Here is a 26,083-nt window from a genome sequence, read left to right on the forward strand (position 1 = left end):
GGAAGGTTAGGGTAGTTATTAGGTGGGCAAAAGTACGGAGTACTCCGTAGTAGGTATGGATTAGGGATTAGGGTAGCTTAGGGAATGATTAGGGAGTATGGAAATGAAGTTTTAGGTGACTGAGGAGTAAATTTCAAAAGTCACTCTGTAAGTTTGGTTTTGAACTTTATATTTCATTACAAACAGTTGTATCGTGGCTCAGGACACTGTGAGTTGAACTGTATCCTGCCGCATACCAATTTGCTTGCCAGCAGGGCTGCGCTGGCTGCCGGTTCGCTGGTAGTGCGCCCCGATGATCAGGCGGCAGCCAAGATTCTTAAAATCTTGAGCACCAAAATTTCATATATAAATTCAGAAATTCAGGTTTGACTGGCGACCTCGAATTATCGAACTTATCGTTAACTCAAGATTGCAAAGCAGCGGCGCGCTCTCAGTGTCCTCTCCTACGCTGCCCTTTTTCCCTTGGTGCCATCACCGTCGCGGCCAAAATGTCGTCCCCAGCGACGACCGCAGCCGCCCTCTGTACCGAATCACGTAAATCCCACGTGGCCCCGGAGGCGGACTATCTGAGCGCCGACGCCACTAGCAGCGCTTCTCCAGAGCAACGGTGAGAAACGCCCCTCTCTCCGCTCTGCTGCCCTACCGCAGTTGCAGGCAGTCCTCCTGACATGTCAATTAGAAGCATTGTCAACCACACGGCTGAGCCCTATTCCTCCGCAAGTCCTCCTGAAACCCCGCGCTTGGAAGACCTCCAGCTCCGCGACAGGTCTCTCACCCCAGGAAAGTCGCGCAAACGCCAATTGCCCCAGGAATCAGCTGCTGCTGCCAGCGCTCCCATTCGTCCACGGCCGCAGCCCAATGTCTTCACTCCAAATTATGATGATGGAACCCACAGGGTCTTTGCTGGTGCCAGGAAGCACACAGCTTATGACTTTGACTCACCTGTTGCCTCAATGTCAGTGTTGGAGAAGAGATCACAGCCCACAAATGAGATACCTGTCAACAAATTGACCCTGCAGCCTGAGACCCGTCAGATCACAGAAGAGCAGTTGATCAATGAAGTTCGCACCATCTATGCTGGCCTTGTCCTTGTGGAAAGAAAATGTGTTGAGATTGACCGCCAACAAGCCAACAATCCTTCAACCCTGACCAATGAACAATGGCAGGCTCTCACGGCCTTGCATAGGACCCTTCTACACGAGCACCATGATTTTTTTTTGGCATCCCAGCATCCGTCAGCAAGCCCTGCCCTCCAGAGGTTAGCCAGTCGCTATGCTATGCCTGCAAGGATGTGGAGACATGCGATTCATTCATTCCTGGAACTTTTGCGCCACAGGCTCCCTGAGGTGCTGGACCACATGCTTGCCTTCATATATACCGCCTATTCCATGATGGCCCTGCTCCTTGAGAGCGTTCCCAGCTTTGAGGATACATGGATTGAATGTTTGGGGGATTTGGCCCGGTATAAAATGGCTGTGGAAGAGTCAGATCTTCGTGACAGGGAGGTCTGGGCTGGGGTGGCAAGGTATTGGTACAACAAGGCAGCTGACAAGTCTCCCATGGTTGGGAGAATTCAGCATCATCTTGCTGTTCTTGCCAGACCCAACATTCTTCTTCAGCTGTTCTTCTACTCCAAATCCCTCATTTGCGTCCACCCATTCCCAAACACCAAGGATTCTATCCTTCTTCTTTTCAGCCCCTGTCTGGAACAAAAGGAACCACTTCACCACCCTCCTCTGATGTTATCATTTGTGCGAGCTCACGGAGTTCTTTTCAACAAGCAGTCAATACTTTCATTTCTTGAGTACGGGTATGAATTCATATCCTTCCTGGAAACACAGATTGGCCGTGTGGGGTCAAAATGGAGGGAACAGGGAATCTACTTTGCTTCTGCAAATTTTGTCTCTCTTTTTGAGTATGATCTTGGCTCTTTTATTGGCAAGGCATTTGTTGAGACCACCAACTCCCCTGTCAACATCTCTGAAATTAAAGATTCCTACTACACCCAGCATAGTACTCCTGCTTCTAAACTATCCTTGCACCCTGTGTCTCATTCTGGTCATTTCCAAACCTCTGTTGAAGTTATTTCTTATGCCTCTTGTTTTGCATTCCACACTCTTGCATTGGTGCTAAAACATATTGGTGATAAAAATGTTCTCCCCCATGTACATGTCTCTTTGGCATTTCTGTGGTCTTTGGCATTGGTTCCTGAGGGTATGTCATATGCTCAGTCTGAAATACCATGGCAGGCGTTGGTGACATTCCTAAATACACTAAACACACAGGGCTTGAATGAATCTCGTTTGAAGAGTCAAAGTTTTCCCATGCCAGAAAGTGGAATGAAGTGCCATCTTCCAGAAGATTTCTCTATGCGTGGATTGATTTGGAGCCAACTATATTATCCTTCCGGGTTTTTCAACTTTTCCACTTTGGAAGATGACGAGGAGCGGTCTTTGGAACCCCCCAGCATTACAGCACCAAGAACTGAAAGGTGTCTCTGGATTGGCCATCGTCTTGCATCTGTGAGTTGGGAACTAGTATTCTAAGTATTCTCACCATGCTGACTATTGATTTTACCTATTTCCTTAGCTTGATATCTGGATCTCCTTTAATGAACAACAGAAGAAGTTTATTGTTAAAGATTTCGCTCTGGAGCTTGAAAATTATGCACAAGGCCCGGCACTTTTTGATGAAGCAGGTCGATTCTTTAGCGAAAGAGAGCGTGTGGAGACAAAATGTGAAAAGAAGGACAATGACATGCACATGATGGATATAGGGCCTGTACAAATGGCTGACCATGATCCTCGATCTGTTGACGGCACTTAACACCGGTTGGATATTACAGGATCAAGTCACAAAGCATACACGATGACGGTAAAACACAAGACAAGTACACCGCCGACAGCCGGACGAACCTAGTACAACAATGCCGGAAGAAATGCACTACATGGCTCATGCAAGCATCGCATCGGCTACTTAGTTTTGCTCAATGCCGGTTTAGGACAGAGGGCGCTTGGATGACAGTGCGGCTGGGTCGGTGCTTACAGACCGAGGTGGTTTTGGATACGACTTGTTCAGGAAGACACTCTACATACATGCCATTTATTATTCTTATTATGGGATTGGATATTACATGGCGTTCGAACTTTAGGCCGCTAAAGGAATGGAGTGGAGGGGAGTTTGCTTCTGGGGAGAGAGGAGAAGAAGGTTGAGCAATATTGGCTTGGATTGATGGGGTTTGGGTTGTGTGGTGTATTGTAGTGCAAGCTGGTTTTCTTTTTTTGAAAAAAGAGTTGGAATAAAAAAAGAAGGGAAAAAAAAGAAAAATAGTAACCAGGTCTAATAATTTTAGCACAGTAGTATATATTTTTGTTTCGGGCTCACAGTAATTGGACTTGAGAACACCATATCCATCTCCTGTCTCATATTCCTTCTCGGTTGGATCAATATGCTTTCATCCCAGGCGTGGACTGAAAACGTATCCATCGCCAGATCCCCTACAACCTGTTTCTGGTGCGCCAAAAAAAAAGGAACCTTGTGGCACGCACAAATGTAGTTTTGTGCCTACAATAGTATTTTATTTTACAGACACCCAACCCCCCCCTCTCTTTTTCCGGCGGCGGAATTTCCATATCCCAATGTCCCTGGTGAGACAAGGCTGCGCAAAAACAAACTAAATGCGATTCTCGGGCGATGACTCCTTTTGAGAAAGGAGTATTAGATCTCGTTGATTGGAAGCGGGATGTTTTTCCGGCATCGAAGAATTGAAATAGGCGGGATGATATGTATGTTTTTTAATACTTCCTTCCCCACCCCCCAATACCCCCGCTTTAGTGGTGTCATGCAAAGGTATACCTATTCTGTGCCCTTTGGCTCTGAGAATCGCGGAGGAGGATCGCGAATGGTAGCTTTGAGGATTTTATCGGTCGGGGTTTAAATCATTTCTTTAGTTAATTTTGAGGTGTTATGGCATTGCTAACCGGAAGATCCCTGTGGTTCCACATAAGATATGTTTGTGGTAAGGCAACCGAGGGAGGGGAGCCATACATGGGCAAGTAGTACAAAAGAAACCATGTTAATCGGTGAGTGAACCATAATATTGATAGAATATGACGTGTTAGAAAGGGGCGGAAGAAGGCCGGACTTCTGGGTTAGGATATGGGCTGACAATCCGGAAAAGGCGTCAATATGTGTATGCACAGTGTGACCGGACGAATTCTCGAATTGTATGTGGAGGGACAACTGGGGGTCACAGATTGACAAGCCGTAGAATGAATAGGGCTTCATTGGCGTGGAGGTCACTTCCGCACCTGCTGCCGGACAATCTCAGATAGAGGCGATAATATTTCAACCAAAGGTCTGATCATAGGCCCAACAAAGATGGAGGTCTCTTAAGTATCAGCATACATAACCCCACCCTTGTGCAACATAACGCACTCAACCATCGCTTGCGGGAGAGAAAATTGGATAAGGCATCTGAAATTGAATCAACTTCGGGACGCAGCTATCCCGGCAGGGTATGACGGACATGGGCGACGGAGCGCATCAGGCTGTGTATTTTTCCTAGTCATGCGCGAGGTCCCAATATCAGGAGATAAGATACGGACATTAATCAGTCCGTCGGGTGTCTGAGCTGAACCCTAGGCGCGGGTCTGGTGGCAAGGGAGCGTATTGTTGTAGCCCTTCATGTTGGGAATACCGTTCAGGGCACCGCCACCGACTCGAGGTGACAGCCAGAAGGGACTCAGGTTAGCTGAGCTGGGAGCCAACCTTTGCTGATTCCTGATTACTTGTACAGAATTCAAGTGGTTTGTACTCCGTACTCCGTAGTAGAATAGAGGAGAATGACCAAAGGAGCGAAATATATTGAACTATTAGGAAAAGACCATCAGCTATCATCAAAACAGATGATACGCAACTTCACTGCAATAGCTAGCTTCGAAGGGTCGAGTAGTAACTAGTTCATGCAAAGGGTGTAGTGGACTAAACTACTAGACAAAGAGCGGTAGTGCCAGATGATAATTTGAACAGGATGTATCTGATATAACGTATGGAGCAGTGAAGTCGAAATGGCTGCTTCACGAGGACCGAAGCCTCCACAGCTTGCCGCTTTGGCTGGATGGTGCGCTGCTTTAAGAACCGAGAGGTCGCGTCCAAAACGCTCGCGATCGAGGCCATTTTTCCATGTCGCTGAGCTAGAAAATTGAGGGACGATTTAAACCCTCATCTTCGAGATAACATGTCCTCGTCTATGCCCGCATTGGGCATTCTTTCCAATTCCCTTGCAACACCCACGCAACTCGCAACTTCGTCCTCTTCCCTTGACGGGATTCCCGCCGACCTTGAGACGTCGATTCGTTATGCTGGTGTGAGATTGACTCAAGCCGCTGGCGTGCTGCTTCGACTCCCGCAAGACATTATTTCTCAGGCGATTGTTTTCTTTACAAGGTTCTGGATTGGTCCAGAGGGAGGGAGTCTGGCCATACATGGTGCGAAGGTACGGGATACGGGTACCAGCCCCCGGCGGCAGAGTTGAAAACTAACAGTGCATTGAATGTCTCTAGGACATCTCCGCCGCGTCCATCTACATCGCTGGAAAGCTTTCTTTAACTCCCGTGTCTCCCCGTTCTGTAATCAATGTCTACACCTTCCTTCTTTCCCCAAAGTCCTCACCATTGCGCTTTGTCAATCCCGCAGGGCCACCGCCCAGGGCAGACCCAGAAAACTACTATGTTTCTGAAGGAACATACCAGTCTGAACGTGTTGCGCTCATGAAAATGGAATCCGCTATCCTCCGCACGCTTGGTTTTGACACCCATGTCGCCATCCCGCACCCTATCGCTTTCACATATCTCCAGACTCTTGGCTCATCGACCCCCGCTGCTGTGAAGCGTACAATCGAGCACCTTAATACTGCCTTACTTTCTCCACAACTACTATATGTAACACATCAGCCAAATGCAATCGCCGTGGCGGCAATATACCTAGCTGCAAGGGAGACTGGGGTGAAACTGCTAGACTGTGAGTGGTGGGAAGTATTCGACGTTGATAGAGAGGAGCTGGGTTTCCTGGTCGTCGCGATGAGAAGCATGGAAGCATTCGCGCAAGCGGAAGAAGAGAAGTGGAATGGAAGACCGCTGCCGCTGACTGTGGCGGATGTGCAGAGGGAAATTGAGAGAAGGAAAATAATGGAAGAAGAGGGATGAAATGCGCCCATGGGGACTTCCTACTTCTCAGATCTCACGATTAGGATAGGCTCGGTGGGTATGCTGATCTATGGATACTTATGAAAGGAGCCATCCTCGGTCTTGACGTTTCCCCCCACCTATGATAAAGATGCTACATTTAGGCGATCGTGTTCCCCCAACGGCTCCTTCGCGGACTAGTTTGGACCTTGAATGGTAGCATGGGCGCCGTATCCCGGTAACTACTCGGTAGCCCAGATGGAGGAAAATCGGTTGCGCTAGGTCAGTTGGCCAATAATCTACCGCTTCCCACAAAGATACCGGAGCCCATACCGTATGCACTTCGGTGACCGACCTCGACCGCGGCCACGCCTGGCAAGGCTAAACAGTAGCCTAGAATCCAGGATACGACAAGTAGCGTACTGCAGCGCGCCTTGTCCACCGGAAAGGGATTGCTCAGCGGATGTTGGCATATTCATTTTGATGTCAGTCGGCCCACTGCCAGGTACACTGTGAAAAAGGGCTCTGTTTTAGTATTTTTGTGTTTCTAGTCACGGGAGACAGTTTTCATCATTCACTGGCAACACCTGACCTATTCACCCTAGTGTATTGAGGTCCCGGGGAATGTACATATGAATATATAATACATTTCTGATGAAAGTAGACCTGCCTGGTGGCTTATGCGATCTCTCATTTGGTAGAATCTCAAAGCTTTTGAGTTTGATAACAAAAAGGCGGTTTGCAGGTTTGGATCCGTGATATTATGATCACGTGGATGGCATCATCATTGAACCTCACTTTCATGCTCCAAAGGTGCCTGGCTGCCTATCTGCATGATATGAGGGGCATCATCCTTTTGCACAATGCCAGACAAACAAACCGTTAACATCGGGTTCTAAGGTTAAATTGCTCCGCTTTGCAACTGTTAACACATTTTATACAGAGCAGCATCATTCCGAACGTCTTCTCAGACACCTGGAACCGACAGTACGCTTCCCCACATTATGAATTACATCCGTACCTGGCGTGATAAGCTCGCGCCGATCTCTCACACTTCCACATTTCGCTCCACCGGCCAGATAACCCCAGAAGAATTCGTGCTCGCAGGAGACTATCTCGTATACAAGTTTCCCACCTGGTCCTGGGCCGATGCCCCGCCCGCCAAACGAGTCCCTTATCTACCGGAGGGAAAGCAGTTTTTGGTTACCCGCGGCGTGCCGTGCCATAGACGACTAGATGAAAATTTTGCGGGAGATGCTGGTAAAGAGGATGTTATGATTAAAGATGGACTGGGGTCTGGTGATGGAAAGGAAGGTGAGGATGAAGATTATGGGTGGCTGAATACCGGCGGCGGCGGCGGCGGTGGTGGTGGCAGCGAACCCGTCACAATGGGAAGCGAGGCGAGAATAAAGGATGTCAGGACGGTAGATGAGGCCGGAAATGTAGGGGAGAAGGAAGAGGAGGAGGAGGAGGAGGAGATTCCTGACATGGAGGACGAGGAAGATGATGAAGAAGCGATAATCAGAGAACCGCTCGGGAAGTCGACAAAGGCGTGAGTCTCCTGGGTTCTCACCATCTCGAATCTTTCTTTCTGATCAGATGGCAGGCCGCTACGCACTTACTCCCTCTACATAACCTATACACCTTGGTATAGAACCCCTCGCCTATATCTGTCCGGTTATCTATCCCCGTCCGAACCCCTTACACCTCAACTCATGATGGAAGATATTGTCGGCGACTACAAAGACAAGACAGTAACCCTCGAAGACTTCCCTTTTTACGACGGTGGTGTGAAAATGGCTAGCGTCCACCCTTGCAAGCACGCCAGCGTCATGAAGATCCTCCTCGATCGCGCCGACGCGGCATTGAAGATCCGGAGGCAAAAGCTGAAACGTGCAAATGCTGCCGGTGAGCCGGCAAAGGTGGAGAGTGGACTGAAAGGACTAGTGGATGACACTGCGCAGCTGAATATCTCCGGAGGAGGAAATAGGGCCGGAAATCCACCTTCTGGTCAGAATGCCGGTGATGAGTGGGAGGTCTTGCAGCCTGAGGGAAGCGAAGAGGACGAGGATGATCAGCAAGTCGCTATCCGTGTCGACCAATATTTGGTTGTGTTTTTGAAGTTTATTGCGAGTGTTACCCCAGGGATTGAGCATGACTTTACTATGGGCGTTTAAGCCTATGTCTCACCCTTCTCTCATGAGCAGATAGGTGGCTCACCCTTACTTTTCGAATTGGCTGGTACATGTAATTTCTGCTTTGGCTGGTTTGTATGATAATTCAATATGCTCCTGGGCAGTACCTGCATTAGAAATGGAGATCATATTTCTGACCCAGGGCTCTGGCCTCTGTATTCAACATGAATGTAATACACGGAATTAGATGATTTTACTTTTTGAATCCGAGAGAGATTCAAACTTCTCACTTGTACGGGATTTAAACCCATTGGTATGAATAGACAACCATAATCAAGAAATAGTACAAGCTAGTGCCGCTTAGATTTTCCAGAGCAGAGACATTTCAGCTTATGCGGATTCCAGAGGTAAAATATTTTCTCTAACCGAATGGCACCAGCATAAATGGATGCTCGAAAGATTTTAAAGAGGGAATTAAAATGACCTTCAAGAATCAGGCAAAATTGCAAACAAAACGAAAGGAGATCTCAAATAGATATGAAGCTATGTTTCAAAAATATAGGTCAAGAGCGTGATCCAAGTTTCTTCTGAAAACCAAGAACTTGCCGCCAGGTGCAGAAGCAATACCCGCAAATTCGTCGGCGAAATATGTTATAAAAAAAAAAGGTCCGTATATATAGCTATCTGATCCAGCAGATGCGCAAACGCTATGAACCAAGTTGCGTTGATCCAAAGGCACTCCCAAAGTTCGTACTGCGCTTGAACCTTATTTCTGGCTCCGGTTCGGGCGGCTCTCCATCATCTTCTCCATCTTCCTCGTCCGATGAGAGAGAGGGTCGAGATAGAGCTCTTTGAGCTTCCTTTAAGAGTTTCTCGTCTAGCTCTTCGAGGAATTCCAAATCCTGCTCGATGTCATTCTGTAAACCCAGTGTGCCTTGGAGAGCGGGATCGTCATCCAGCTCTTTGTGGTAGTGAGCTGTGTCGAGGCTCGCGACTGGAAAGAGTGATGGGAATGGAGCATGAGGCGATTCGTTAGGCATTGACTCGGCGATAGGGAAAGGAAACATAGTTTCCACTGCTTGATCGAGAGGTACCATTGGAGTGCGATATGTGTCGCTTGGGATGCCGCCGTGAGGGGACGCTAAGCAGGGTGGTTCCTGTGATGGCAAGCCGGGTTTGAGCTCTGTGTCCACTGGCTTATGGAAAGGCGCGGGATCACGAGACCCGAAACTTGTCAAGATCGGCGGGGAGACTCTGGCAGCGATATCGGGTGGTAGTGCTGTAGATTTCAGTGTTATACCATCCAATGAGCTGTCTACGAGCTCAACTGGAACGGGTACGTGGCCAGATCGGTCAATCGGACGAGATCTAGGGGACAGTGCATCGTCTAATGACGGGGATAACCCGGGCCCTTCTGATTCGGGTTCCGCCTGCGGCACATCTCCTGGGAATACTCGTGAGGGTCTAGCTGTCGGACTGGAGCCTTCCCATACGTGATGCTGCTCTTCCGCCTGGGGTCCTTTGAAAAGGTTGACCTTTGGCCCTGTTGCTGCTGCAGTGCCGGCTTTGCCACCTGGCCCTTCAAGCTCCGCGATTCTTTGCTGCATGATACAGCGCTCCTTTTCCCACAGCTTACGCTCCTCTGCAAAAGCTGCTCTTTCACATTCGAAACTTATTCGCAGGCTTTCGAGGGCCAAACCACCTTGTTCAATATACCCCTCTAAGTCAAATGCGCTTCTGGTTGGGATAGGGTGGGATCTTGGGGGAGCGTGTTCGGGATTCGACCTGGGGGGACTCATGTGTAATTCGGAGGTACTCTCCGCTTAAGAAAGTGGAACAAGGGGCTATGAGATCAACTGACGCGGTGGAGGGAAAGATCAGATGGTCGCATTCATATTGTCCACTCACCCCAGACATGGAATCCCGCTGATGTTTTTTTTTTTTAAGCTGGGTTTATAATGATGCCAAGGCAAGGTTTGACCCAGCTTTCCTCTTCAAGAGAGTGGGGAGTGAGATTTAAGGTGTCTCCAGAAGATCATAATAGCAGCCTGAACCCACAGGGACCATCTTCAACGCAATATCATGACTTGCTGTTCTGAAGTGAAGACTAGAGCTGTTTTTCTGGTGTGAAGGATGCCACAAAGTTCAGCCAAGACCAAACTGCTGCTAGTGCCGATCTGGAATAGTAGGTAACTTGTTTACAAAATTACCTTACCCACTGGAGGGATTTGCAGCCGCAGAGGGCCCACACGATGTATGAAATGTGTATTAACTAATAACTCAAATTGCAGGCTAGTTAACCCTGGCTCACCTTAGCCCTATCCAACCTTGTCCTTTCACCAACCTCGTCTACCGCTTTGAGCTTCCAATGTTCTCCTTCTCGATGAGTTTCGATCACTGATTGATGCTGAGGATGATCAAAATAGCAGCTTGCTTGCTGGATGCTTTGCCCTGGTTCAATCAGTGTCTTGAGTACCTTTCTTTAGAAGTTCCAAGCATGATACCGAAATCATTCTGTTTTCCGGTTGCAATGGTGACATTGCTGTGATCTTCTTGGAATATGTTGCAGCCTGTCTGCTGTTTGCACTTCTGGGTAGTTCTGACTGAGTGAAGTTGCGTTGCAGCCTGTTGGCGGCTTGGAGTGTGCATTTATTGGGCATGCTGTCTCTGAAGAAACACATCGCCTTGCACTATGGATAAGCTTATGATTTGTCATGTTGGCCATAAAGCTTCCTAGCTAGAAGTCTGATTCTCAGAAAAAGCTTCTTGTAAAGTCTTTACGTCACCGCCCAGGAACTCCTCGGAGCTGATTCTGCCGCAACTCTTTCCTCCATGATCTCAATATTCCAGGTTCCATGATGGTCCTAGAGCGATAGGGTATCGCCATGGATTCTTCAAGGCCCAGTTTTATATTCCCTCGTTGAAGGCGATGCTCGTTTCGTGGCCCGATTGCCAATTTACTGGCATAAGAGCCCGTGTCAATGGACACCTCCGCGGTCCAAGTCCCCCGAAACAATTTGACTGCGGCGCAACTCCATTCAATAGATATTGCCGTCCGAACTTGTGCCTCTGTTTCAGTTCTGGCCTGTATCCTTGTCATTGGATGTTATATGTTTAGTCGTCGCTTTCACACTCCACTTAATCGCCTCATTTTCTACGCGACATGGGGAAACATTTTAGCACATCTTGCTGAGCTGATCGCACGCTCGGGACCCAGGGCTGGTGAAACTAGTTCGCTCTGCAGATTTCAGGCTTTTTTTATTCAATGGTGTGTTGTGAACCGAATGTTTTGCGGCTTTTCTTGCCCTACCCATGGGCCTACTAAAATGAAACTAGGTTTACATCTGCAGATGCTCTCTGGAACTTGTGTATTGCTTGGAATGTCTACTTGATTCTATTCCGCCATTATGGCTTGCCAGAATTGAGGAGGTTGGAGTGGAGATATTTTATACTTTGCTATGGGCTGGAGTTCGTTCCTGCAATAGTCTTTCTCTTTATTGAAACTGAATCTAAAGGGAGGGTCTATGGTGATGCAATTGTATGTTATCGCTGGTCACTTTTGGTAAGAATCCCTACTGATTCCTTCTTTTCGTCAGTTGTGGTGCTGGATTAGCCGTCCTTGGGGCTCACTCCGTCTTGGTGTGTACTACGGCATCGTTTGGTTCGCGTTTATTGTGACACTATCAATTTATACCGCCGCTGGAATTAAGATGTTCTTGCATGAACGGGGGATTCAGAGTATTACCGCCACTGATCGGCTGGTCCTGAGTGCCCCATCGCCGCGACTCTCGGACGAAATTCAGCCCTCTGAAACTCCCCAGCTAGAAGATGGTCAACTTCCTGCAAACGGCCAAGTGATATTGGAAAACCCGTCTATGTCAAGAGACCAACAGACATCTGAGCCCCAATCCTCTTTCGACCCTGCATCGATTCAAGGGAGTCGGTTAATGTCTGGCAGTCGGGCTCCAGCGGCGAACTCCTCATACGATACTTCGGCATCCACACCCCAAGAGGGACAGATATCTGACCATATATCGGCTTCCCAAAATAATTCAATGTCCAGTAACCAAGAAGCCTCCCAAAAATTTTCAAATGCCGCTAGCATCGAACCCCCGGCCCAGGCCCACATCCCAGAGCAGCCTGGCGATGAAAGCTACAGTAGCCTGGAGACCCTCCCTGAACTAGCAGATTTGAGACGCCGTCAAAGTCTCGCAAATATTATCGACTTTGAAAGACGACTGAGGGCCTCGACTGAGGGCCAAGAGAAAAAAGCGAGAAGATTATCACTGGAAAGGCACAATGCTGCTAGAGCTTATGCAAAATTTGCATCCATATATTTCGTCTCTTTGATAATCACCTGGGTATGGGTTGCCGAACCTCTCCTCTGAGAAGTTCCCCATCTATTTTGCTGCAAGGCTAACGAATCATCTTAACGCTAGGTCCCTGCTACGTCAAACCGGATATACATATTCATACACCCACTAACACCAAACTTCGGGCTACTCCTTGCAGCAGCGATTGGTCTGCCGTTACAAGGCTTTTGGAACGCCATCATCTTTTTCACCACCTCATGGAGTGCTGTCAAAGCCGTCTCTAAGATATTGATGTCGCCCAAAGACTGGACTCTGCGAACAACATTTAGGCGGCCCTTGGTGTTCTTTCAATTTTTGAAATCTTTAAGGGGACAAAAAAAAATCCAAATCCAACTACCAAGGAAGTGATCGAGGCTCAAGTCTTTTTGACTAGTTGCGAAACCGTTGAATGCTGTATTGGGTCTTTTTGTTGGTTCCACCGAAGGAACTTCAGCCTTGAAGGCTATTGACAACGGCATCGTCTTCATTTGAAACGCAAAAGCGAAAAAGGTAATTGTGCATTACGAAAATGATCTGAGGGGAGTGCACTCGAAATCTGAAACTGAATTTGTTTTACAGGCCATTTGTCTTGTTTATTTTACGTTTAATCCTGCTGATGTCGAATAATTTGGAAAGTTTCATCATGTTCCTAACTTTTGTGGGAGGGTCCCGGCGCTTTGGATGTTAGTTTTGGTGGGAATATTCTGATTGCTGATACCCCAGTGCTTCTTCTATATGGAAGGTAACGGGAATTCCTTGATGGTGGTGATTTTGGACATGGTAGTTTGGTATAAGATTATAACGACATAATAAAATTTGATTGCTTGCAGATTAAGGTTATATAAAGAATGATATCTGTCCGCTCCCTGAGATAAAGTGTACGACATATCTAAATGTAGATGGATCCCTGCGTATTATGTGACATCTATCAGTACACGCCCCGTCAACCGACAAAAAATATGATAACAGGGATAATGGTATATAGATCCAACTCGCGCTCCAGACTCCCTGAAATGAAATAACTAGAAAAAGGCCCAGGTCTTTCTACCAAAAACCGAGTCCAAAGGCAAAATCAAGTGATCATACACGCCTTCTATAGACCCCGGATCCCCAGGCCGCTCTCAACATCGCTAATCCCCATGCCATCCCCAGACTATCCCAAACAACATTCAACTTGCTGCCCTTGACTTCTCTCCATCCTACTGGGACCTCGACAACGGGAATGTTCGCGAATTCCGCCAGCATAAGCATTTCAACGTCGAATATCCAACCTTCGGAATGCATATAAGGAACTATGTATGGTAAGCTGGCGCGGGAGAAGAGCTTGAATCCACACTGGGTGTCTTTAATTTGCGCGGTACGTGGAGGGGTAAGAAGACGGATTGTAATATGGAAGGCATGCATTAGAAAGTTGCGGAGTTTGGAGCGCTGATTGGAGTAGCATATTAGCAAGAGAAGTCTTTCTAGGGAGAGGGAAATATATGATGTACCTTGACCACAGCGTCGCTTCCGACTAGATGTGCTCTAGACCCTACAGCCACACCCCGCAGTTCGGAATCTTCGGCCTGTTGACAAGCCTGAACTAGTTTACCGAGATCGTCAAAATTGCTTGCGCCATCGGCATCGGCGAAAACGACATATTGGCCTCTAACATGCCGCATTCCATGTGTGACGGCGCCTCCTTTGCCCCGGTTTTGTTTTAATGTAACTACCCGGATCGTGCCCGGTGGGATGTGGACACCTTCTCTCAACTTTGAAGTCCACGGTCCAGCATGGCCTTTTGGATGGAGGGATAGCTGGTGATCTCTCGCAAAGGATAGTGCAGTATCGATAGTTTTATCCGTTGATCCATCGGACACTATTATTATCTCCCAGCCCTTCAATAAACCTTCCGATGTACCAACGTTGTTCGTTTTGCGTTTGCGCGTGGTTCCGATTCTGTCCTGCTTGGGATTTTCCCGCTTCCCTAAGCCGTTTATGTGAGGCGTCAGGGTTCCATATGCTCGCTCAAGATAGTTTACTGCTTCTTCTAACATCCCAGGCAAACGTTCTTGTTCATTGTACGCGGGGACTACGACGGACATAAACAATTCGGCATCCTCTAGGCTATCACTTCTGTTACCATCGGATGGTTGGGCTCCTATGCGGTCATACCAGCATGGCAGTGCTTTGGGTGGCGTGATAGAGCCATCTTCTGCAATTGTCTGGTACGTCTTTTCCTCAGGGAACGGAGGTCTCGGGACAGGTGCGAGTAGGAAGATGAGGGTGTATCCCTATAACGTAGCACGATATGATTAATTACCGAAGCAAAGTATCGGCACAGGAAGGTCATTAACGTACAAGAAAAGTAAGCCCAATAAGAGTCGAGACGACGAAGCCAATCAAGTATGGAAGTGGGATATCAATGATGGCCTGCGCACAAGAGAGACACACATCCCGAAAGCCGGGTACGTCCATGACTTTTCGGGGCTCCCGCAGCGCTTGTTCTGGTCAATTGACCAGAACTCAGGTTGGAAGTCCTACCAACAAATGTGACATTAAGTAATAGCCTTGGATCGTGAACTGAACTGCAGAAGAAGCCGGAGCGATGCTGTGCTCAGAGATAGTACTGTATGACGCTTGGGCGGGCGGGCGCCACAGTGTCCTTTAGCGCGTTGGAATGTCAGGGGAACCGGTCAGAACTTAGTTAGTCATCGCCATCCACGTGATTTCTTTCAGGGGAAAGGTCCATTGCGCTGACTCTGCCAGGCGCAGGGATCATATTGCAACATCCACCTGTTCAGGTTTGACGTTACCCCCCGCGGGGTCTCGTCTTATACATAGCTCGCTGGGGGGTATCTAGCTTGGTGCAGTGGGTTGGTTTGGGTTGGTTAGGGCCCCGAACACTCTAGTTTGATTCCTACTTAACTACGGAGTGCCATTGGTGGCGAATCGCCGATGACTTTTCCCCTGGATTCAATGCGCACCACTCCCTAGCTTCCCAAATTCATGTTCTATGATGGTGGCATATCGGCTTCAAAGACAAGTTTATTGCTTTGAAGAACCTATCTGCCGTGAGGATGTTCCGATCCCAAAGTCTCTTTGGCGCTTGGATGTGCTGCTGAAAGACGGTGTGGGGTACGGAGTACTCCACAGTTAGTTAGCTTTGCCCGCAAATAAATTTTCTGGGGAAAGCTTTGCCTCAGGGCAATTGGATCTATGGACCTGACCAAGGCCAATGCATCTTGAGTCCGGGGAAGAGCCAACCCATGCATCTGGTCATGCTCGAGGCTCATCGTTGTGCAGTTTCCCACAATATTATGCATGCTCTATTCCGTATGAGAGCATGGGAGAACTCTTCCATCCTCTTGGGGTTTGGATTTTCAAGTAGTTGCTGGGATTGGGTTCTCCGCTTCATTCTTTCAAAGCCATTCTATCTAATGAAATAGAATGCCAGTTTCATTTTGAATATAAATACACTCGCGCAACCCATAGCTGTGTTGGAGAAAGCCACACTTCTCTTAAATTCCCATACCCTTGTGGAGGCTTCCATCGTGCATCTCAAGAAGGCTGTTATTGGTACTTTTCTTTTGACCTCAACATGTGCATTTCCAAACCACGATGGAAACGATGCGCAAGGATTGCCATATCTACACCCGCGATTGAGAACCATCAGGTCGAACACAGGCGCTAGTATCAGTTTTACTGAGCCCGGCAAAGCTGGAATCTGCGAAACAACTCCCGGCCTGAAAAGCTACTCCGGCTACATTAACCTTAGCTGTGCCGCTCATATGTTTTTCATGTTCTTTGAAGCCCGGCAGGATCCTCATAACGCCCCGACTACCTTGTGGCTTGGTGGTGGTCCTGGAAGTGACTCTCTGAACGCAGCATCCAAAGGCAAGCCTACTGAAAATCTAACTGAATATTGTTGTACTGACTTGGCCTGAGTCTCCAGGCCTCGGGCCATGTGGCGTCACCGAAGAACTGGCTACGTATATAAATCATCATCCATGGACGGAGGTGTCAAATCTACTTGTTCTATGGCAACCTATCGGAGTTGGTATGAGAGTATTGCATGTTTGTAACCGCTTCTCACTCATATCGATTACCAGGCTTCTCTCATTCGTCGATTGAGCCAGGATCTTTGAATCCCTTAACACGGATATTCGAGAATGCATCGTTTGCTGGAGTCACTGGCAGATACCCTGTCATCAATGACGCAAATAAGGTTGGTGGGAAATTGACGGACCCGACAAAATTAATTTCGAATGTGTGCTTATATCTGTACAGGGATTACTCAAGCGGCTGCGAAAGTAGCTTGGGATGCCGTGCAAGCGTTCTATGGTGCTCTACCCAAGTTAAACCCTAGGTTGAAGTCAAGACATTTCAACTTATGGACAGTTAGTAACGGCGGGTAAGGCTGTCAATTTTTCGCTATTGGTCCAAGCTGACGGCATTTGCAGGCACTACGGGCCTACTGTGAGTCTGCATCGAAGTTGTTATATTTCTGAATTGCTACTTGTATCTTTATAGTTCTTCAGGTACTTTTACCACCAGAACACTAAGATCATAAACGGAAAACTCCGTGGTCAGCCCTTGGTATTTGATGCTCTGGGCATAATAAATGGTGCTATTGACACAGGGATCGAGGTAAGTGATTCTTCAACTTTAAGTCACGATCGGCCTGCTTACCGGATCTTATTAGGCGCCTTATTTCCCTGAGATTGTGAACCACAATACCTACAACACCAAAGGAGTTGGTTTCCCTTAGGCGTCCGTAGCCTTGATGCTACGACCGATAAAGAGCTGACCGTTAACTTTCTCAGGTAAACCAACCAGTGTATGATTATATGAAGTTTGCAAATTCAATGCCAGGTGGATGTCAGGATAAAATCAAAGCCTGCAGAGCGACAAACTATTCCTCTATAGCCGATTTTACCCTCTGCGTTCAAGCTGTGCATATGTGTAATGACAACGTCGGTCCGTAACCAAGAAGCATTGTGCAGGGTTGGAACGCCTAATGATTTATAGGATCTCCTTATCTGAACGCAAATCCTCGAAACATGTATGATATTCGCATAACTGCTGACGTGAGTACATATTTCGAATCTTTGATTACTCTATTTTGACCTCATCGCAGACTCCTCCTGAACCGGACTACCTAGCGCCCTTTTTTAACAAAGCCTCTACTCGGAAGGCACTAGGGGTAGCGCTCAACTGGGCCAGTATGAGCTACGACGTCTATTATGCGTTTTAGCAAACTGGTGATCTTGCATACGCCAGATCTCTTGAGGACGTGGAATATATACTCGATCTGCCTGTTCGGGTCACACTCATGTATGGTGACGCAGATTTCGTTTGTAATTGGCTAGGTGGCGAGGCAGTTTCGCTTGCAGCAAATTATTCTAATTCTGCGGCTTTCTGACGTTCGGGCTATGTTCCGATGACTGTTGATGGGAAGCAATATGGGGAGGTCGGTCAGGCGGGCAATTACTCTTTTGTAAGAGGTTACGAGGCTGGGCATGTGGTACAATGTATGGCTGATATCCTCCTACTTTCATTCCCAGATAGCGTCATGGATTGTTATGCTGACGGCTTGTCTCAGCTTACCAACCTCTTGCATCGCTCCAGATCTTTAACCGAACACTCCTTGGATTGGACATTGGGAGCGGACTCGCAGAGGCCACACTAGATTTTGAAACGAATGGGTCTCCACATGCAACACATATAAATAGAGGGCCATCACCTACACCATCTTAAAGTCATTTTTGCTTTAACCATGCCAAAAGCTGATTGGCCCATGTAACTTTCTTCCTGGCTGCATGCTCCGAAACACACCCAGGTCTTAGCTACCTCTTTGCCTTTTACAAAGGGGTGAGTTGTGAAATAGTACTACAAATATATGTACTATACACACATACAATAGGACTACAGGAATTGATGAGCCATACTCCGTAGCAGCGTCAGCTTCGAGTCTCCTGTGTGATTTGATTTTGCCAGCAGGGTCCATTCCTTATCGTTCAAGATCACACTCAACCGTGCATCATCCAATTCTATTCCACTTGCTATACGTACGGGATACGTAGCTGATCCATTTGCTTTTTAATGGCGAGCACAGAGTAATCAGGAACATATATTTCATATAGAATACTCCGGACTCCGTACAGACCCTGACTAAGAGTCATAATTTGTGGGTGGCTTTCCATGAAACTGATTGTCTCGTCATAAGCCAGCCTCATAATATGTCGGTTGCGTTAGTCAAAGGAGCGTGCTTATTGACAGGTTGGTTGTTAGCAAGAACGACCCTGAAGAAACCATAGCGTCCTCCATGCCCTCAGCTCTGTAGAAGCGAGCGGGAAATATAACGATGTATGGAGTAAAAGAGACGAAAAGCTGAGGAGCAGTGAGACGATGACTAATTTCACTCTGTGGTGGCTGGTTTAGTTAGTTAACTCTTTGGTTGTCCGAGTTGGTGATCCCAGCCACATATTTACCCGGACAATGGACATGGGTGCCCCGGCGACAAACCTGCATGCGCGGTGCTTCTTTAGCGTCCAGCATCAGCACACCGGATAGGCTTCGAGAGAGACGCAGCACTCGTTTTGAAACTCAGACGCATCTGCTGCTCATTCAAAACACGCAATTAACCTAGGAATCCGGTTTCCACTACAAATCCTATTCCCGGACCTGGATGGCTCAGCCACTTTTCACCCATCGAAAGCCAGCTTGCGCACGGTCAATTATTAGGTCGGCATTGCCATCTGGTGAAGTGGTGGTTCCCAATTGACCCTGTACACCAAATGGCTACGTGGAGTGAAAATGTTGGCGATCTAGCTGCCAAATCTTCCGCGAGACCAACGCCTACGGAACCGCCACGAGCTCTCCTTAGCGGCCCAACGACTGAGTCAACAATCATGCCTATCGACCCTTCTGACGATTTGTCGTGCCTGCGGCCTTCCCTCGAAACGAAACACCCATTCAAAGAGAACTCCATAGGTGAACCTGAACTCTCGAGGCCAGCGTTGGTGACAAGACAGTCTCCCAGACAGCTTCAATACCCCAGGTCTGAACAACGTACATCGTCACTCCAACCCACACATCGACGAGCGAGGACAGATCTATTTTTGCCTAATAGACATAGCATCGCTTCGACATATGCATTGGAGGATGTTGTGCTTAGTACGGATCAAGAAACGCCCAAGTTGAAATCAGGCAACGGAAACGGACTGTTTGGTGGGTTATTTCAAGGGGAATCGACACCTATTAGGCTTGGAATAGTTCCCTCGCCTACTACAGAACAAGATCAGCGATCTCGCGGATCCTCTCCGACACTTCATAGCCACTCTTCGTCTCCGAATAAGAAGATGAACGTGCCATCCCCGTTAAAGAACATCACATATTCGAGCCCGTTTTCATTTTTTGGCGCGAAGCAACAGAAGGAACAATTGCCCAAGATGCCGGAGCCCGCGGACGATGAATATTTGAACCTTGATATTGACGCTATTCTTTTCCGTACCGATATGCCCAACCTACCACCGGAAGAGGCGCTCGTGAATTTCCAACGAAATGCAGAAAACTTGGTTCGCCAATTACAAAAAGCCTACAAGCAACGTACATTCGCCCTGCACCAAGCACTCGCTGAGAAAATTGAGCAAAAAGAGGAGCTCGAGGAGACCCAGTCAAGATTTCAAAATATGAAATCCCAGCTAGATGGGATGGCCGCCAAAGTATTCGAGCAAGAAAATGAAATGAAAGCTCTGGTTGAAGAGCTAAATATAGAGCGACAGAAGCGGAAACAGGAAGATGAAGCGCGACGGCGAAGCATTGTGCCTGTTAGAAAGCTCGATGAGGTTCCTGACCCGGCCGGAATACAAATTAGCCCTACCAAGAAACACTCTAAATCCTCGAGCGGTGCTTCGATTATGATTGATTCTGGATTCGAATCCGCAGACGAAAGTATTTCGGAGAGTATTTTCTCTAAAGGAACGGACGATACCGCTCCGACAAGACCAGCCTCCATCATATCCACAACTCTTGACGTGCCGTCTCCTTCGACCTATCAGCCATCTCCGCTAAAACCTCGACCTCTTTCCCCATCGAGGCCCTCAGCCTATGATAGGGTCCTCAAGGGCATATCCGCAGCCGGCTCTTCTCTCAGCACCCTGACTTCTTCCCGGTGTCCCAACTGCCAAGGAGGTAGATCGTCGGATCCTGGTCATGTTGCTACTATACTGCAAGAGGAGAACCGCGTCCTAAAGTCACGAATCACCGAACTTGAGACTGCTATTGAAGAGTGTATTACTCTTGTTGGGGGATGACCGGTTTAGATAATTGTGTTGTGAAATTACTCGGATGGTATGCTCCGATGTTTGGAAATATTTTGTTCATGGATACTTGCCCTGTTGGACTTATGACTTGCCATTCCGACCATGGCTATACGACCTTTTTGCCAATACGATGTTTTCTTTGGCTCAGGATAATTATGATTTCTACGTTCAATTGTATGGTGTGGCGGTTCTGTGATATTTTTTTTTTTTGCCCCTGAAATTTCCTTTATTTGCAGTATAGACAGCTCTCCCTCTTGGAGCACATGCAAAATGACATTCCCTTCTTTTAACATCATAATGTCTTAAATGTTAGGCTCTTCTCAGAGCTAGGTGCTTAGTGGAAGGCGAAAGAGCCAGCTCATGTCTACAATACTTTAAGCTCCATTTCGAAAAATCGACACTCCATGGTCCCTAACTTCTTCAATGCTTGTGGAATAATACGAAACCATAACTATAACTCAATCATTACCGCCAATCCCATACTCCCTTTGCACGTCTACACATCTGACTCCTCTACCTTCCGCAATCAGTCCGAGCAGACCCTGGCCGATGTCTTTGATTTCGTTGTATTCGTGGAGAAGGCGAATGTGGCGTTTCACTATGAATGCTGGGTCGGGTGGAGGATCATTTGCGGGATGAGTTGCCCTTAAGAAGTTATTAGGATACGATTCATACGCAAAGTATTAAACCAACCGCATTTTCCCAGATCTGCCAGGCCATCGGGAGGGGTTTGTAGGAGTGTATTTACTTGTATTTCTCCTGAGCCTCTGAAAGAAGCTTTTCTGTTTGGGTTATTTGACATTGAAGCCTGGATATGCTTGCTTCAAGGGATCTCTGAAAATGTAATTTTCGGCATGTTAGCAGGTCCCTAGACCTTTCCATGCTTTTGGGGTGAGTATATGACACTTCACAAACAATCTAGCAGCATGAAAGAAAGATCCATTGGGACTAACAATTTTTCTCTCCTGTTGCGGAGTGAGCTCAGCAACTGGCATTGGGGTATTTGATTGGGGTGATGTGATGATGCCATTGCTTACTGCGGCCAGCTCAGACGATGGTCGCCCTTTTTTTGGAGGGTTCGACTGCAGTTGTGCGGGCATTTTGGAGTATGTGTACGGAGTAGTTGAGGCAAAATAAGTTGCTCGACTTGATACTTTTATTCCGGAGTGCTTAAGGGGACCCTCGGCTTGATACGGGTAAGGAGGCGTGCCGGGAACCGGTGTGGGCTGGTGTCCGCTGTGACCAACCGCTCAGTTCGTTTTACCAACGCTTGGGGATCTCCCGTCTCGATGCCTTGGCGGTGGCTTATTCAGCACCGAATTGTCTTCGTTATCCACCTTCTTCCGTCGGAACTTTGGGCTCACGATCTCTCATCTCCTTCTCATGGCCGACGACATAATCATCCTGGTAGTGGTCATGTTACGCGGTTTTAGGCAGCCTTGTTGTTGGCTGTGGAAACCAGATACATATTAGATTTTCTTTGTCTATCCCTCCTGATGTGTTCATTCTTTTCCCGAGCACAATTGACATCCGCAGTTCCCCTTTCCTCTTGAGATTTGTCTCTCAACCCTCTTCAACCCTCATTTCAGCTCAGATTCTTCAGGTTTCACTTATACTGTGAATACAGGCTTTGTTGATGAAGAAGATGGGCGGCCTCGGTGCTTCAGCAGCTCTTGTTGTGCTGTCACTGGCAGCAACTGTTCATGGCCATGATCATCATGATAGCTTGCCTGAAGGCCAGGTTATTTCTGCTGAGCCACTTGTGAGTTATCTCAGTTTTTTCAATTATTCTGGTTAATTTACTACAAACTTTTGGCTGACAGGTGTATGCCCTTAGGATTCGATTTTATGGACCCATATCCTGTTGATGGTATTGGCCTTCGGCGTCATTTTTCCTACTGGAATGGTCCTCGGTGTGAGTAACTTCAAGCCCAATTTTATGAATGCTTTCGCATATAATATTTCGGTTTTATTTTAGCTCGTTAGATCCCGTTGGCATGTCCCTGTTCAGATCGTCGGTGCCGTCGTTGCATTCCTCGCTTACTTCCTTGGCCATCTACACAAAGGCCGTCAATTCTCTACCAATATCCATGCCGCTTTTGCAAGTTCCTTGATGCTTATGCTTATAATCCAACTTGTTTTGGGGGCATATTTGAAGCTACATCTATCCAAAGGAATTCATGCTAAATTTCGATGCTATGTTGTCACCCTACACGGACTCATGGGCAAAATGATGCCTCTTGTTAGCTGGATTCAAATGTTATTTGGTGGCATAACTGCCTTGGGTTTCTGTCATGATGATCACCTTGGACAGTGCCTTGCTCATTTTATTATGGGAAGTGCATTCATTGCCTATGCGATCATCCTTACGATTCTTCTTTTGGTCGGGCAAGTTTGGCTCCGCAGAACGGGGCGCAGCCAGGAATTCTTCGACTCACTCGTCATTACCCTTTGGGGCTGCATTAATACATTTACAGAGCATCGTTGGGGCCAGCCATGGAGACACAATGATATGCAACACACATCCATGGGAATCATCTGGTGGTGTGCAGGTCTTTTGGGTCTCTGGCTCAGCAGAAGACGCAACGGAAGACCACGACGCAATATTTTCCCGGCAATTGTCATTCTTCTTACGGGCTATGCGATGTCTTCCCATCCACAGCACCTGCCACTAAGTGCGATGGTTCACTCTGTTTTCGGATATACGTTGATGGCAGCTGGAGCAGCTCGAATTGTCGAGATATGTTTTGTGTTGAAGGATCGAAGTGCTGTTAGCGATGATGGAACTGAAGCAAGCAGTTTTCAGTACCTTACCCCATTCGTAAGTCGAGACCATCGTTTCTTTGGCCGAATTTGTGACTCACAACATTTTTCAGTTACTCTACGCTTCAGGTTTCCTCTTCATGGGAGCAACTGAAGAGCAGATGGAACTCCTCTCAAATGCAGGAATCGATCATGTCTCTTACATTTTAGTCCTCTACAGCGTTGCATGCATAATGTTTTTATGTAAGAAAATCTTGCTCCTTGTTAAACCCCTAGTTGGTACTAACGTATCCTGCAGTTATCAACATCCTCCTGCACATCTACGGTGTTCACGCATTCCCTGAGACCGCTAAGTACAACCGGGGCGCCCGAATGGCACGGAACGGGTCACGCCAACGACCGCCTCAATATCGTTCTTCGACTTCCTTTGCCTTGGAGCGATTTCAGCTCGAGTCTCCACAAGTCAATGGGCTTATCCGCACTCCATCTCAGACCGAGCAAATTAGGGATGCACAGGAGTTTGAGCTCGAGGGATTAATTGGAGCTGCTGATAAGGATCGTGATGAGGAAGATAGCCCGGTTACACCCACCCCTCCTCCTGTTCCTCCCAAACCGGAGGTTTAGGCACTTCAACACCGGGAATGTAAAGGGATATTCTGACCCTGGGGGCAATTTTAAATTAGGACGGACAATATATCAGCGCTTTCCAGGGTTCGGTCGGGTTTTCTTTGCTGCACGACTTATCGATTCTTCTTCTACTGTGTACATCATTTCACTTTCATAAAATACACTTATACTGTTTTTAATTCTCCATCAGGTTCCTTGTTGCAAATATCGGCCGTTACAGCGTGAATTGAAACAGTATTCAGTACAGAGTACATTTCGCACATATTCGCGCGTGACTTTCAGCTCAATGTGGACAGAGTATCGCATTTGACTGGGGTCATGGCCTATGAAGAAGGCTCCTTACAGAGCACCCTGTGTTATCTGATTGTCTAGGGACAATACGGAGTATGAGCCGTTCTTTTGCAGCCCTAGCACGGAAGATTTGCGCTACTCTTCCGCCCTTTGGCGCCCTTTTCGGCAAAAGAACCCGTGAGATGAAGTGACGTCATACACAGCCTTGAGCCATTGAGCTAACGCCCAGCCACGGGTGAGACAGCCTTGGCATGGGAAGTTACCAAAACTCTGGAAAGGGGCAACGAAATGGCGCACGAGCATAAACACGCCTCTCAAACTATGTATGATTCTATTCTTTCAACAAGCTTTCCCCCACCCGCCGCCCCCAGGGGTCATGACGACAATCCTATCATTGGTCTTCTTCATCACTGTGTTCTTCCCTCCAATGTTTACAACCCTCTCAGTCCCGCTTTCAGTGTCCTTTGTAATCCATAAATTCAGCCCTGTCTGTCCATCTTCGCCGCCCTCAAGACCATATGGTCTATAGACTCTCCTCTCAGAAAGAATGGAGCATTGCAGAGGGCTCAAAAATTCAATTTCCCTGACCACACCTTCCCCGCCTGAGTGTAAACCCTTGCCGCCGGAGTTCTCACGAAGAGAGAATTGACGCAGGAGAACCGGATAGCGCTTCTCAAATATTTCGGGGTCTGTGATGCGCGTATTAGTCATGTGGACATGAACGCCGGACTCCCCGTGCCAAGTTGGGCCAGCACCGCTTCCGCCTGCGATGGTCTCGTAGTAGCCGAACCCGGGAATGGTTTTACCTGTTTCCGGATCAATTTTGGGGTCTCTGCCGAAAGTAAGGTTGTTGACACAGGCTTGAGAGGCAGCACATGCGCGAAGGGCCTTGAAGACGACATCAGTAATACACTGAGAGGTTATGACATTCCCACCCACAACTGCAGCTGTCTTTGTTGGAGAAAGGATGCTCCTCTCCGGAATGCGGATGTCGATCGCGGCCAGGCACCCTTGGTTCAGAGGAATGTCCAAATTGATCATGCAGCGGAGGCAATAGATAGTCGAGGAATGAGTAATGGCAACTGGTGCGTTCCAGTTGCCGTACACCTCGGGACCGGTATCTGACTGCATGAATTCGAAACGACAATCTTCCTATCCGTCGAGACCACCATCGAAGTTGTCGGAAATTGAATCGATATACGCTTTTATAACGGGGGTCAGATAAGCATCCGCAGCGGCAGACATGGCTCGAGGAACGATCTTAATCATTGGCTGCAATTTCGAAGATAGAGCGACGGAGAACCCCATGGACTCTGCAATTTCACCAATCTGCATTTCATGCTTCGGATAGGCATAAGAACTTGTCGTCTACTTACTTTTGGAAACAGAAATATACCGGAAAAAAACCAAGATCACGGATGAGT

The 26,083-nt window shown here is 47.7% G+C and overlaps 12 protein-coding genes across 12 annotated transcripts; 7 read left to right on the forward strand and 5 right to left on the reverse strand.

Annotated features, from left to right (window-relative positions):
- The first annotated feature begins 423 nt into the window (after positions 1-423).
- CIMG_05962 (uncharacterized protein) lies at positions 424-3,372 on the forward strand. Its single transcript, XM_001242065.2, has 3 exons — positions 424-607; positions 680-2,522; positions 2,590-3,372. The coding sequence occupies exons 1-3, from the start codon at positions 489-491 to the stop codon at positions 2,824-2,826; spliced, it is 2,199 nt and encodes a 732-aa protein (XP_001242066.1). The 5' UTR covers positions 424-488; the 3' UTR covers positions 2,827-3,372.
- Positions 3,373-3,742: 370 nt separating this feature from the next.
- On the forward strand, positions 3,743-4,838 carry CIMG_13005 (uncharacterized protein; the record flags this gene model as incomplete). Its single annotated transcript, XM_004445246.1, has 6 exons — positions 3,743-3,785; positions 4,008-4,082; positions 4,181-4,226; positions 4,370-4,517; positions 4,681-4,748; positions 4,799-4,838. The coding sequence occupies 6 exons, from the start codon at positions 3,743-3,745 to the stop codon at positions 4,836-4,838; spliced, it is 420 nt and encodes a 139-aa protein (XP_004445303.1).
- Positions 4,839-5,213: 375 nt separating this feature from the next.
- On the forward strand, positions 5,214-6,842 carry CIMG_11644 (cyclin domain-containing protein). Its single transcript, XM_012358626.1, has 2 exons — positions 5,214-5,497; positions 5,565-6,842. Exons 1-2 carry the CDS (start codon positions 5,240-5,242, stop codon positions 6,204-6,206), a joined length of 900 nt encoding a protein of 299 aa, XP_012214049.1. The 5' UTR covers positions 5,214-5,239; the 3' UTR covers positions 6,207-6,842.
- A 194-nt stretch (positions 6,843-7,036) lies between these two features.
- On the forward strand, positions 7,037-8,523 carry CIMG_11645 (autophagocytosis protein Aut1). The gene is made up of 2 exons (XM_012358627.1): positions 7,037-7,737; positions 7,792-8,523. Exons 1-2 carry the CDS (start codon positions 7,190-7,192, stop codon positions 8,360-8,362), a joined length of 1,119 nt encoding a protein of 372 aa, XP_012214050.1. The 5' UTR covers positions 7,037-7,189; the 3' UTR covers positions 8,363-8,523.
- Positions 8,524-8,603: 80 nt separating this feature from the next.
- On the reverse strand, positions 8,604-10,119 carry CIMG_05965 (uncharacterized protein; the record flags this gene model as incomplete). The annotated part of the gene is made up of 1 exon (XM_001242068.2): positions 8,604-10,119. One exon carries the CDS (start codon positions 10,117-10,119, stop codon positions 9,028-9,030), a length of 1,092 nt encoding a protein of 363 aa, XP_001242069.1. The 3' UTR covers positions 8,604-9,027.
- Positions 10,120-10,465: 346 nt separating this feature from the next.
- On the reverse strand, positions 10,466-11,420 carry CIMG_05966 (uncharacterized protein; the record flags this gene model as incomplete). Its single annotated transcript, XM_001242069.2, has 4 exons — positions 10,466-10,486; positions 10,632-10,771; positions 10,825-10,862; positions 11,107-11,420. The coding sequence occupies 4 exons, from the start codon at positions 11,418-11,420 to the stop codon at positions 10,466-10,468; spliced, it is 513 nt and encodes a 170-aa protein (XP_001242070.2).
- A 2,141-nt stretch (positions 11,421-13,561) lies between these two features.
- Positions 13,562-15,251, reverse strand: CIMG_05968 (dolichyl-phosphate beta-glucosyltransferase). Its single transcript, XM_001242071.2, has 3 exons — positions 15,013-15,251; positions 14,163-14,945; positions 13,562-14,100 (listed from the first exon to the last, which is right to left on the reverse strand). Exons 1-3 carry the CDS (start codon positions 15,127-15,129, stop codon positions 13,753-13,755), a joined length of 1,248 nt encoding a protein of 415 aa, XP_001242072.2. The 5' UTR covers positions 15,130-15,251; the 3' UTR covers positions 13,562-13,752.
- A 746-nt stretch (positions 15,252-15,997) lies between these two features.
- CIMG_13006 (carboxypeptidase 2) lies at positions 15,998-18,411 on the forward strand (the record flags this gene model as incomplete). The annotated part of the gene is made up of 12 exons (XM_004445247.1): positions 15,998-16,024; positions 16,101-16,521; positions 16,607-16,711; positions 16,764-16,883; positions 16,942-17,065; positions 17,115-17,130; positions 17,185-17,301; positions 17,357-17,407; positions 17,478-17,631; positions 17,683-17,741; positions 17,909-18,011; positions 18,257-18,411. The coding sequence occupies 12 exons, from the start codon at positions 15,998-16,000 to the stop codon at positions 18,409-18,411; spliced, it is 1,452 nt and encodes a 483-aa protein (XP_004445304.1).
- Positions 18,412-19,451: 1,040 nt separating this feature from the next.
- Positions 19,452-20,969, forward strand: CIMG_05972 (uncharacterized protein; the record flags this gene model as incomplete). The annotated part of the gene is made up of 1 exon (XM_001242075.2): positions 19,452-20,969. One exon carries the CDS (start codon positions 19,452-19,454, stop codon positions 20,967-20,969), a length of 1,518 nt encoding a protein of 505 aa, XP_001242076.2.
- A 467-nt stretch (positions 20,970-21,436) lies between these two features.
- CIMG_05973 (DNA repair protein Swi5/Sae3) lies at positions 21,437-22,078 on the reverse strand (the record flags this gene model as incomplete). Its single annotated transcript, XM_001242076.1, has 3 exons — positions 21,437-21,623; positions 21,727-21,812; positions 21,932-22,078. 3 exons carry the CDS (start codon positions 22,076-22,078, stop codon positions 21,437-21,439), a joined length of 420 nt encoding a protein of 139 aa, XP_001242077.1.
- Positions 22,079-22,366: 288 nt separating this feature from the next.
- Positions 22,367-24,546, forward strand: CIMG_05974 (uncharacterized protein). Its single transcript, XM_001242077.2, has 5 exons — positions 22,367-22,740; positions 22,816-22,893; positions 22,957-23,799; positions 23,855-23,984; positions 24,040-24,546. The coding sequence occupies exons 1-5, from the start codon at positions 22,615-22,617 to the stop codon at positions 24,363-24,365; spliced, it is 1,503 nt and encodes a 500-aa protein (XP_001242078.2). The 5' UTR covers positions 22,367-22,614; the 3' UTR covers positions 24,366-24,546.
- A 452-nt stretch (positions 24,547-24,998) lies between these two features.
- Positions 24,999-25,994, reverse strand: CIMG_05975 (uncharacterized protein; the record flags this gene model as incomplete). The annotated part of the gene is made up of 2 exons (XM_001242078.2): positions 24,999-25,780; positions 25,829-25,994. The coding sequence occupies 2 exons, from the start codon at positions 25,992-25,994 to the stop codon at positions 24,999-25,001; spliced, it is 948 nt and encodes a 315-aa protein (XP_001242079.2).
- Positions 25,995-26,083: the final 89 nt, after the last annotated feature.

This window comes from Coccidioides immitis (genome assembly GCF_000149335.2).
Source record: "Coccidioides immitis RS genomic scaffold supercont3.2, whole genome shotgun sequence".
In the NCBI taxonomy this organism is placed as follows: Eukaryota; Fungi; Ascomycota; class Eurotiomycetes; order Onygenales; family Onygenaceae; genus Coccidioides; species Coccidioides immitis.